The sequence below is a fragment of the Cryptomeria japonica genome, chromosome 1 (assembly GCF_030272615.1).
Source record: "Cryptomeria japonica chromosome 1, Sugi_1.0, whole genome shotgun sequence".
NCBI classification, from domain to species: domain Eukaryota; kingdom Viridiplantae; phylum Streptophyta; class Pinopsida; order Cupressales; family Cupressaceae; genus Cryptomeria; species Cryptomeria japonica.
Window position 1 is genome coordinate 653,637,549 of NC_081405.1, and position 12,355 is coordinate 653,649,903.

General features: G+C 34.7%; 2 protein-coding genes across 2 annotated transcripts; one reads left to right on the forward strand and one right to left on the reverse strand.

The window, feature by feature from the left end:
• Positions 1-1,280: 1,280 nt before the first annotated feature.
• LOC131050442 (uncharacterized) lies at positions 1,281-2,942 on the reverse strand. The gene has a single exon (XM_057984614.2). It carries the CDS (start codon positions 2,940-2,942, stop codon positions 1,281-1,283), a length of 1,662 nt encoding a protein of 553 aa, XP_057840597.2.
• A 1,061-nt stretch (positions 2,943-4,003) lies between these two features.
• On the forward strand, positions 4,004-5,899 carry LOC131050496 (aldehyde oxidase GLOX). Its single transcript, XM_057984686.2, has one exon. It carries the CDS (start codon positions 4,110-4,112, stop codon positions 5,742-5,744), a length of 1,635 nt encoding a protein of 544 aa, XP_057840669.2. The 5' UTR covers positions 4,004-4,109; the 3' UTR covers positions 5,745-5,899.
• Positions 5,900-12,355: the final 6,456 nt, after the last annotated feature.

Here is a 12,355-nt window from a genome sequence, read left to right on the forward strand (position 1 = left end):
TTGTCCGCTCATGTGGCTTTTATGTAAGGTTTTGGGCCCTCTCTCACTTTATCTAAAATGAACATAGAAAATAGTTGTATAATTTATCTAAATGTATTTCAATGTAAATGAAAGATTGTAAATTTCTATGAAATGGGAAACATGGTAAAGTCATAAGATAAAATATAGCACCCTCTGACTTCCCTTTTCTTATAAACACCTCACACTATGTGAACATACACTGGAAAGAAGAATTAAGATGTTCTTATGAAAGGAAATAAAATGAAGATTCCATGTAAAATAGTTTAAATAAAGATCAATACTTTTTTCAAGGTTGAATAAAAAATACATAGACTAGAAATTGATGTGTTAGAATAAATTAGACTATATATGACAAATTTTTTGAGGGAATCACTCAAGCTAGAATGAAATTTTTTGCTCAAAGGACATCATTGATTATTTCAAATGCATACTTTCCCACTAACACCTCAAAATTAAGTTTCATATTTTTTTCCAAATCCGCTCCATTACAAAAGACAAAGCTAAGATTTCTATGAATTATTAGCATAATAAAATCAACATAGGATAAAAGAAGATTGCTCAAAGGTCATCACCAATCTATCTAGGAATACTTTTTCTCACTTGCACTAAAAAAGAGTTGCATAATTTTCCTAAATGTGCTCCAATGCAAAACATTGATCTAAAAATTCTATGAAATGAGAACATAATATAATCAACAAGATGGACTACAAAATTTCCCTCGTTAACTCCCAAGTAGTTGGCAATGAGATTTCACATTATTGCCACCATAAAAAAAAATTCAAAATTCAATTGCAAAACAAATGACTAAACATAAATAAAGCATTATCAAATCAAATGACAAAAAAATGTCTACAAGAATCTACACACAAAATGTCAGTCTTTTGTAACAAAAAATTTCCACTCTCTACAATTTGAAGACTTCAAATTTCTCTTCCACAACATGTTTGTAGCCCATACAACCCAAGATTTAGACAACCACAAAACATATGTACAACCCACATAACCTAAAATTTTAAATAATTTCATACCATTCAAAGGAACAAATTGAACTAATTTTATTAATGATAATGATATATATGTATAGCATTTATATATGCACTATACACAACCACTTTTTTTATTAAGAATAAGGAGATCACAAAGTCAACAAATACCACCGAGAGTCAAAGTATCAGAGGACAAGCCTCACACAACAAAAAAGATGAATGCTATGCACAACCAGACTGATACAAAAACTGGACTAGAGCAGAAAACAACATCTAATATAGCACATCTTCAAAAGAGTCCACCCACGCAGTCCACCCCAAAGCACCTTCCATCCAAACCAAGTTCTTTTGATCTTGGATTTGCTTCCGCATGTATAACATCTCTCCAGTAGTACACTGAGGGTTTCTTTTAATTTCCTTGCAGATGCGATCAAAAGTAAGGTTGAAATTGCGGATATTGTCCAGGTGTAGCCTCCAGAAGTATCCATTCTTAACTTCGTTAGTAAAGAACGTAGCATGTCCATCCCTAAGCAACCTTTTGAACTTAGCTTTGTTAACCATCATAGTAATTTGAATCTGCGAAATTTTTTTGAAATAAGTGAGACTTTGAAAAGACTCGGTAAGCAATCTGGGGACATTTTGAAATCTTTCTTCTTTTTTGCACTTCCAAATTTGCCACAAAATGTTAGCTGAGAGAATATCCCAGAACATATTAACATCTTTTTTAATATTAAAAATAAAGCTAGTAATAACTTCAAGAATATTGAAGGAAGCAGGGATAGAAATACCAAACATCAACCAAACCTCTTTAGCAAAAGAGCACTCAAAGAATATATGTCTTCCCGTTTCCAGGGTTCTGCAAATGCTGCACATGTTAGTCTCAGAGAAGTAATTCCTAATAGGAAGTTTATTAAGAATAAGTAACCATTTAAAGAATTTGATTTTAGGATCTATAGAACTTTTCCAGAGATTGTCAAAAATCTTATTCCAAGAATGAACATCCAAATTAACATACCAAGTATCATTAATGTGCTTGATAATGTCATTATTGTTGTTAATGATGGAGTAAATGTTTTTAGATTTAAGCCTGGAAATGATAATACCACCAGGCCATTTGATTTTCTGATAACTATTAGAATCAACATGGCAAACATTAGGAATACTCCTGCTGGCCCTGACAATCATATTATACGTTCTCTTATGAGAATCTGAGAGATTAAATTTACTTTTAAGCTCATCCCAATGAATAAGCCTGTCATTTTCAAAAATATCAATAAGCTGCTTGATCCCAAGGTTAGCCCAGCATTTGGCAGAATAGCCTTGGGTAAGGGCAAGGGGCTTATTGCCAAGCTTAAGGTTCCACCAAATGGACCTCTCACCATGGAGGGTCTTATCATAAAAAAAATCCTTATTCTTAATGAATTGCCTAACATGGTTCCAGGCTTTCCAAATAGACTTGAACACAGCTGAGCCTTGAACAATGATAGGGAATTCACTACAAATAAGATCAGTAAGAGGGAGATTTTTCCAAAATTTAGCGTTCTTAGGATAACCCCTTTCAATATTGTTATGAATAAGAACTCTCCAAGGGTCATCCCCCTCCAAGGCATGAAAGATCCATTTGAAGGCCAAAGCAAGACCACTCAGTCTTAGGTCTTTAAGCCCCAAGCCTCCAAAGAGTTTATCCACATGACACCAACTCCATTTAACAGAGTGAGCCTTGTTATTTCCTTTCTCATCCAACCAGAGATACTTCCTGATAGCTTTTTGAATTTCCATAACTTGGTAATCATTAAACATCCAAGCCGAAGCATAGTAAATATTGTAAGAAGAGAGAATCTTTTGACAAACTTGCACTCTACCCGCAAAAGACAGAGACCTGTTATGCCACTTATTCAACTTATTATGAATCTTATCTTTAACCCAACTCCACATATCTTTCAAAGAAGGATCGATAGAAAAGGGAATACCCAAGTATCTAACAATATTTGAGGGACCACCCCACTAAAATTCAAACATACTGAACCAATCAGGAGGATGGTTATTCCATCCAAGACAAATAGACTTGGACTGGGATAACTTAGCTCCAGAAATCTTATAGAAAAAATTGAGTTTATGAGTCATAGCAACAAAGTTATCTTCAGAAACCTCATGAAAGAGAGAAGTATCATCAGCAAACTAATTAATAAGCTCCTTGTTATCAGGAAGAGTGATGCCTTTGACAACAGGGGATAAGGTGTTATCCCTAAGAATATAGAACAGAGCTTCAGAAGCAATAACAAAAAGGGCAGGGGCAAGCGGACAGCCTTGTCTAATAGATCTACCTAACAGAAAAGGGGCTGATAAAGAACCAATAATATCAATTATTTTCCTAACCAATTACCTGATCTTAAAACCACTAAAATTTAATATCCTTATTTACCTTTGACAACTAAATTACATATAATGACACACACAAATTAAAAACGTATCTTACTACCAATACCTTTATTATTTCAAAAAGCTCTAACGTTACATATAATGACACTCACTAATTAAAAACATATCTTTCGATCAATTATTTTTTCATTGGAAAAAATACTAAATAACTTATTTTTTTAAATTGTGAAAAGAGCGTTTGACGCGTAAACTATTTGGTCACTACGAATGGCTAATAATTAACATCCACATAAAAACGATCAGAGCAAAATAAAATCGGACGGAAGGCCCGAGAGGATTTGTAATTGAAGAAAACAACAATCAAAACGAATAGGAACTAAAATCCCCAAATAAGAGATACAAATCACTAATCTGCAGTTTTAATCAAACCAGCAACGAGGTTTGAAACAACTCTTTTAGCCACGTAAAAAGATTGTGTGGAGAAGCCGGCCGCGAATTCTGAAAGAGGAGAAATCCCCATTGTAAGAGAGAAGATTTCAATTTTCGATCAAATCAATGACGCGTAAATCTGAGCTTACATGCCGCGTTTCTTCACCATGCTTTCCAAATCCTTCCTATCTATATAGTCATCCTAATCCCTAAACACCCACAACTTGTTAATTTAGCTCTGTTAGTTCAGTCCAGAGAGATTTCTCAGTCACAAGCCTTTCCAATCCAAAAAAAATGTGGGGCTCGGGTGAGCTAATATCCAAGCTTGCAGTTTTACTGCTTTTGGCATCATGTTTGAAGCTCAGTTTGGCACAGCAGAGAGGAAAATGGGTGCCCCTGTTGAACAATTCGGGAGTTTCTGCAATGCATACGATCCTCACTCACACCAACAAAGTGATCATCTTCGACCAGACGACCGCCGGTCCGTCTGAGATCATGAGAACCGACCCACCCTGTAATGAAAACCCGGAATCGGAAGCCGAAGATTGCACTGCTCACTCCGTCGAATACGACATCGCTACGGACAGTGTGAGGCCGCTGCACATCCTGACCGACACCTGGTGTTCGTCTGGGTCGTTTGACAGCGACGGGTTACTCGTCCAGACCGGCGGGTGGAGCACGGGCGAGAAGGTCATTCGCAATTTTAAGCCCTGCGATGACAGTATCTGCGATTGGGTGGAGACTTCAACAACACTCGCGAGAAAAAGATGGTACTCTTCGGACCAGATCTTGCCCGACGGACGAATTATCATTGTCGGAGGACGCGCGACGTTTAGTTATGAATTTGTCCCAAAGCAACCCGGCGAGTCGGTCTTCCGGCTCCCGTTTCTGGCGGACACCAATACTGTCGGCGAGCAGAACAATTTGTACCCGTTCACACATCTGTCTTCTGACGGCAATCTCTTCATCTTCGCCAACAAGGATTCAATTCTCCTCGACTACAACAAAAACAATGTCGTCCGGACGTTCCCAACCATGCCGGGTGGTGGTGCTCGGAACTACCCGTCAACAGGCTCGTCCGTCATGCTCCCGCTTGACCCGGCTAACGATTTCCAGACCGTGGAGATTCTCGTCTGCGGAGGAGCGCCCGATGGGGCCTTCAAACAAGCCGACCAGGATGAAATTTTCGTGGATGCGTTGAAAAGCTGTGGGAGAATCGTCATCACTTCAGAAAATCCAGAATGGCGTATGGAGGACATGCCTGGTCCGAGAGTGATGGGCGACATGCTCATTCTTCCCACGGGTGAAATTTTAATAATCAACGGAGCAAAAGAAGGAACTGCAGGCTTTCAATCTGCGCGGAAGCCTGCGCTGAGCCCGTTGCTTTACAGACCGGAGGAAGATTTGGGGAATAGGTTCACAGTCCTTGCCGCCTCAAAAATCCCTCGAATGTATCATTCTACTGCGAATGTTCTTCCAGATGGGCGTGTGTTTGTTGGCGGGAGCAATTCAAATGGTCGGTACAGATTCTCTGGAGTGTTTTTCCCTACGGAGCTTAGATTAGAAGCCTACATTCCATATTATCTTGATTCTTCTTTCAATTCCATGCGCCCAAATATTACTTTATTGTCAACCAGGGAAATCAAATACGGAACCCAATTCACTCTGGTTTTCTCTGTCGCCACACTACAGAATATAGAATTCAATGCATACGCTCCTCCTTTCACAACGCATTCATGGTCGATGAATCAGAGATTTTTGTGGCTTGATGCGGCTTCAAAAGTTGCAGACCAGGCAACCGATGGGTCGTATTCCGTAAAGGTGACTGCTCCACCTAGCGCAGTCGCAGCTCCTTCGGGTTACTACCTCTTTAGGGTTGTTAATGGAGGAATTCCCAGCAGTGCGGAGTGGATTCGGTTCATACAATGACTGCTTTTAAATAATAGTTTTAAATGTCACATTTCGGCAATTAACATCTATTTTCACATTTTAAAAAAAATTCATAATAGGCTATAGGCCTAAAGGCAGGCATGTTCACAGCATGCTCAAGGGCTGCCGTTTGCAGAGTGTGCATGATAAATGTATAGGTGCTTAACGACAGAAATTTAATGTTAGTATACGGTTAGTGGTGTTCATAGTTCTTTCAATTGGTGTAAAAGTAGGTTAGGAAGACTTTTATTGTATAAGTGACCAAGTATAGGTTAACAATTCTCTTCAAGTTATTATCGTTGTAGTTAATCGTACTAGCTTACTATTTCAACTTCTATTATTTATGTGAGACAATTATCAAAATCAAGACCTTGTCCCATGATCTCTAAAAACTAGTTAAAGTTGGATACACTGTGCTTATATCTTTTAATGTTTTAATATTAGTAGATATATCAATTTCACTTATATTATTCATATGGCAAAATTAATGTATATACACGAGAAATCAATGTGTGTATGGTATGGTTAAGAAGTTACATACCACTGAATTATTGAAGATAAATTTGTAGAATTTTAAACCATTAAAAGAAATTTTGAAATTTTTTGAAAATTCAAGAATGAATAAATTTGAGTCTGTTTAAGATTTTCTGATTAGAGATCATTCTAAATAGCTTAATAATCAAGGAAACGTTGTAAGGGAGCAGAAGAATGTAGCCAAGATTGTAAGATCTCTTCTTTCAAAATTTGATACAATGGGGAGAGACTTAACATAAAGCAACGATTCAACAACAATCAAAATAATAGAGTTGGAAAGTTCTCATGAGGAGCATATGTAATGTTGTATAATGATTCTTTTATAAGATTTATAGTCTACTATGATAGTTGCAAAAAAATTATACAACTCTTCTTTTTTGAATTATTAAATTTCAACGAGAATCTTTTACTGATAGAAAAAATGGTAAAGGGTGAGGAAGAGGAAGAAGTTTTGTGGATTATAGACTATGTTAGCGATATTATATGTATAAGTGTAGAAAGAAGATGTTGGAATTGAATAAGTCAAGTTATAGAATTATACTTAAAGGTCTCTTGAAGATCCAAAACATTCCATAATTGTTTAAATGTAATTCAGAAAAAGAACATTAGAAATATATCTAGCTCTTGGATGGTGGCTACCCAAACCATAGGATAGGTAGATCTGATTTATTTATCAAATTAGATGAAAAAGGTGAGGGGTAAAGTAAAATTAGGTAATGCTAAATAGGTTGAATTAATGATAATATAATCTTTCTATAAAGACTTAGCAACAAGAAACTACTCACATTTATGATACTTTATGTTTTCTATAATTATGTCATAATTTTTTGACTATTGGGTGATTTGTAGAAAAAGTTACAAGGTTATTTTTGAAGATAACTACTGCAAGATATTTTGATGAGAAAAGGCTTCAATAACAAAGAATAGGTATGTTTCCACATTTTTTTCCACTAAAGTGCACACACCATAGCCAATGACAAATGATTTATGGTTATGACACCAATGTAATAGACATATTAGTTTTCAAGGATTGATTTACTTCACAAGAAGATTATGGTAAGATGACTTTTCAAAATTCAAGTAAAAGAAGAATTGTGTTTAGAGTGTGTAGTTGGCAAGGAAAATAGAGTTAATTTCCATGTAATAAATTATAAACAAGGAAAAAATCCTCTTGAGTTTATGAATATTGACATTTGTGGTGATATGAAGGTGTCATCCTTTAGTTAGAATATTTATTTTTTCTCTTATTGATAATTTTCTTGCCACATATAAATCTATTTTCTTAAGTAAAAATTTGAATATTTTCAAGTCTTCAAGCATTTCAAGGCTAGAAATAGAAACTAAAAATATGCATTATCTCAAAATACTCAAAATAGAAATAGGGGTAGAATTCACTTCAAAACAAATCTTCACTTTTTGTATAAATTATGACATCAACAGACAAGTTATTATATCTTAGACCCCTCAAAAAAATTTATTTTAGATTGAAAGAATTGTACCATTGTAAATATAATGTGAAATATGTTGTAGTCAAATATCCCTCCAAATTGTTGTTGGGTAGAAGTAGTGGCAATAATAGTATACATCATGAATTGGTGCCCCATAAAATTGGTGTCCAACATCACTTCAAAGGAATATTTTAGTGTTTGTAACACTCCTGTGTCTCATTTCTATGTATTCAATTGTCAAGCGTATGTATGCATTCTAGTTCAAAAGTAAAATGATTTTGATGCAAATTATCAACTTTGTATTTTTATGGAATATTTTGGTATAATTAAGGGTTATATATTTAATAATCCTAATGAAATTTAATAGATTATAATTTGGAAAGAGGTTGTTAATTAAAAATGGATAATGTAATGACAAGAATGTGTGCAACAAAACACACCAATAATAATGGACATACTAGAATATAGTACTCATCCTCTCCCCAAAGATCAAGTAGATGTTAAAGCTCTAGTTGTAATGTCAAAAATTGTGTACTCATGTAATTTCACAATGCATTTATAACTTTTATTAGTGTCACCAAAGAACAACAAACTACAACCAAATAAAGTTCGCACAATGCAAGAGAGAAGAAACATGAAGATGATATTTCATCATCGATTTCAAATGATTACAAATGTGCAGGTAGAGACAAACAATTATCTAACTACAAAAAACAAATATTGAATACACTATCAATATTATTAAATAATGTCTACCAAATAACAGCTAATTTATCTAATAATTTAAATGTCAACTGCCTAAGTGGAACTTAAGCCTACACCAAAACACCCCTTAAGTGCAACTTAGGAAGATTATTATGCAATATGAGATGCAAGATGGGTCTTGACAACAAATCCATGTTAGGTACCCATGCACAACTACAATGCAATGCAATGCAATGAAATCTCTCACAAACAAAGTAAAGGAGAAAAAACCTATGGGAGAAAAATCCTCTCCAAAAGAGAGAACATGAAGGACTATAAGCCTCCAAAAAGATGTCCTAGGAAAAGAATAATAAGAACATTACTAAAGTACAAATAAGATGTAGAAAATTGTTGAAAGAAGATTGATATAGTGTTGTAACTAAAGAAACTCTTGTAAAGAAAATGATGATCATGATTAAGAGGACAACAATCTGCATGAGTACCCTAGACAACACTACTTAAACAATGATAAGATGGAAACAAATAAAAAACATCTATCAATCCAATTAAAAATATAAATGGAACATGAATCTAAATGAGTGACTCCAATGACAATACTCAACCAATGAAGTTGTATGAGTTATCTCATCATCACTACTCAACTAATATAGGTGCAATAGTCTGAAGAACCATGATCAATAGAGGAATGAAGGCTTCTTCCACAAAATAGGAATGCAAGAGTGTCTCAATTGACTCCAGTTGAAACCAATGAAGTGTTAGCATGAATAGGATAACACCCCCGATAATGCTGACTAGGGAGAGCCATGATAGGTCCACTGAAACTTTGTGTCATTAAGTAATGATTGAAGGAGAAGATACAACATTTGAAGTCACCAAAATAGAGTACCTACAACTAAAAAAGGGTGTGTACAAAGACTATGCACATGCATGAGGAAAGAATCCCATAGATCCTATTGTTGTCATGGAGGGATGCTCACTTGACAAAGTAGTGATTGGCAAACAACAAAGGCACTACACAAGCCTCCATGATACTTTATAATATAAAATATGTACAATATAATGGCACAATATTTGTGTAAATATATCCCACGATACATTAACAAGATGTGGTACTTTATCTCAATGTATCTAAAACCTAAAGTGCATACAAACGATTCTCAAACTAATCTATAAGGACAAAACATCTATATATACATATGGGTGAACTCACAATAATGGTTCCCACTTTTTTGCCACTTTTGACACTGAGATGAACAATTTTAAAATAATCTTCAACTTCCGACAACTATAACTTTTAAACTATTAAGAATTTGAAGATGATGTAAATTAGTGATTTGTAGAATTTTGTCTGTAGATTCTATATATATTTTTTTCAAATTTTTTTGAAGGATTTTTTTTTAATTTTTCCATCTCCCTCAAAAAGTAGTTTTTTACAACAAACTACATTTTTTAAGAGTGATGTGCCTCCCGAAACGCATAACTTTTTTTCTATAAATGATAAAAAACTCAATTCTTTCAAATTTTGGTTTTTAACATCAATATCCAAGGCTTGCAGTTGGTTTGATAGTGATATGTTCAATATTTTTCATTTTATTAAGTTTTGAAGTCTGACTACTCATAATTTAGACACAGGTTTACGTTTGAACACATAACTTATTCTATATATATCGAAATTCAATTTTATTTTTTTTGTTAGAAAGAAGACATCAATACCTAGGGCTTAGATATTTTTCAGAATTTTTTTGAATTAGTTTCCTATTTTTCCCAATGCGTTGAACAGAGAAGTTCATGTTCGGTGAAAAACCTATATTTGGCAAAATTAAAAAACAAGTTCATAATAAAATCAATATGTAATAAAATTATATTCATTGGAAAGCTTGCTTTCAGGACTATAATACTACATTTTGGGTTGTCAAGATCATTCCATTTGAGCCTTCAACCAGAGGTTTCAAGGCCAAAAATCTACAAAAAAATCTAGAAATCTACAGAGAAGTGTTAAAAAAGGGGTTCGAACGAAGGGGGGTTCGAGCGAACCCCCCATTTTTAGGGGGGTTCGAATGAAGGGGGGGTTCGATCGAACCCCCGCGCTATAATTAAAAATGACATAAATGGGCATTAAAGGTGCTTCGCTCGAAAGATGGGGTTCGAGCGAAGTGGGGTCTTCGCTCGAAACCCAAAGGGTATTCCGTTCGAACACCCCCACTTTGCTCGAACCCCCCATAAACAAAATTTTCCACTTTCGCCAATTTCCTTCGTTGGCAAAAGTGGGAACCAGCTTTGTGAGTTCACCCATATGATGCAGCCAAAATGAAGCCAAACCATGCAACCAAAATATTTTCAAGCACTAATAAAACCAAGAAATGAACTAGAGTTTCAAGACATAAATCTTGAATTGATTATATCTAGGGTCAAATAGAGAAAATGTACATTGATAGATTGAAAGTGATTTGAAATACCTTCTAACAATGCAAGAATCATGAGAAACAGAGAAACTAGTAAGAAATTATGAGCTCAGGAGCCCAATATACACTTCTAACTTTGATAGGCTACAAAATACACCAATTACAAGTACTTAAGAAACTATCAACACTAATAGATAGTTCATAGAACCACCATTCCAACAATATCTGGTTTTCAAAAAACTAATACTATATGCCCAAGTTATGGCTGTTTGAAAAAAATCACCTTTACAAAACCTCAAAGTGATAAAAAAATTATTATCCCCTTTAGCACTCAGGGAATAGGATTTGGTCCTTCATATGACCTAGTGCTTAGCATGTGAGAAAAAAATTGCCCCCTAAAACAACACTAGCAATGTGTTTCCTCTCCCTTCTGCCAATTAATTTTCATCTACTATCTTTGATCCTAAAGGTCTGATGTAGACAGGGAAGGAAAACACTTCACCATATCAATTCAAGTGGTTTCAATCCACTCTCCAAGTAAAAAACCCTCATCTTTCTTATCATCCACTGTTCCACCTTGTAGGCCTTGCAGTCCTCTAAATAAGGACAATCCTAAATAAATTTTGACTTAGAGACATTAATCACAAATTGATACCATATTTAGATACCCTTTATTTATTTTTTAAACATAATCCAAGATGAGTATAGGGTCTTTTGAAACGGATTAGTCAAAAAATTGGTTTTCTCTCTGCAAATGGGCCTAATTAGGCCACTTTTTCAAAGCAACCACCCACAAAAATCTTCGCCAATTTATACAACATGCTTAGATCTTCTCCAAATACCTAAAATATCCCAAATCAATAATTTTTGTATGGGAAACACCCACTAAATCACCAAGTTACAAAACCCTTGTCTTAGGCCTTCCTAGGCTTGCACAATAGGGTTTTTATGGAAGTACTATATCCAAACCCTTACAAATTTTCCCAACAAATAAAAAATATTAAAATAGGTCTTTAATACCACTTAAATCATTCATATGTTCACTCCCAATGTTGTTTTTGCCAATCCCAACTTGTAAGCCTCTTATTTGCTTACAAAACAAGCCAAAACCTTCTAGGAAATCATCATATTTCCCCAAAACCTCATCCAACATGCCTACAAACTTTTAAATCATCAATTAAACCCTTTAAACTTTCAAACTACCAATTTTCAATAGTTTTCAATGTTGAAAAGAGGAGACAACACATATTTTGCATACAAACGCCAAAAACCCTATGTTCAAGACAATTTTAGAAATGGGCTTAAAAGGCATTATAAAAATTACTGATAAAAATAAATTTTATCCAGAAAATCAAGATATTTCCATAGATCCAAGTCTTAGGTCCTGAAAGTTCCATACATGGCCACACTAACACATTTTCTGACTGCAAATTTTGGAAAACATTTTCAAAACTGGCTGCCTTCACCAAAATTGGTATAACTTACTCAATTATTAATAAAAAATGTTCAAACCAAAGCCAAA

Excerpts from the sequence above, each read along its gene's own strand:
- LOC131050442 (XM_057984614.2), bottom strand. The coding sequence starts at position 2,942 with ATGTGGAGTTGGGTTAAAGATAAGATTCATAATAAGTTGAATAAGTGG.
- LOC131050496 (XM_057984686.2), top strand. The coding sequence starts at position 4,110 with ATGTGGGGCTCGGGTGAGCTAATATCCAAGCTTGCAGTTTTACTGCTT.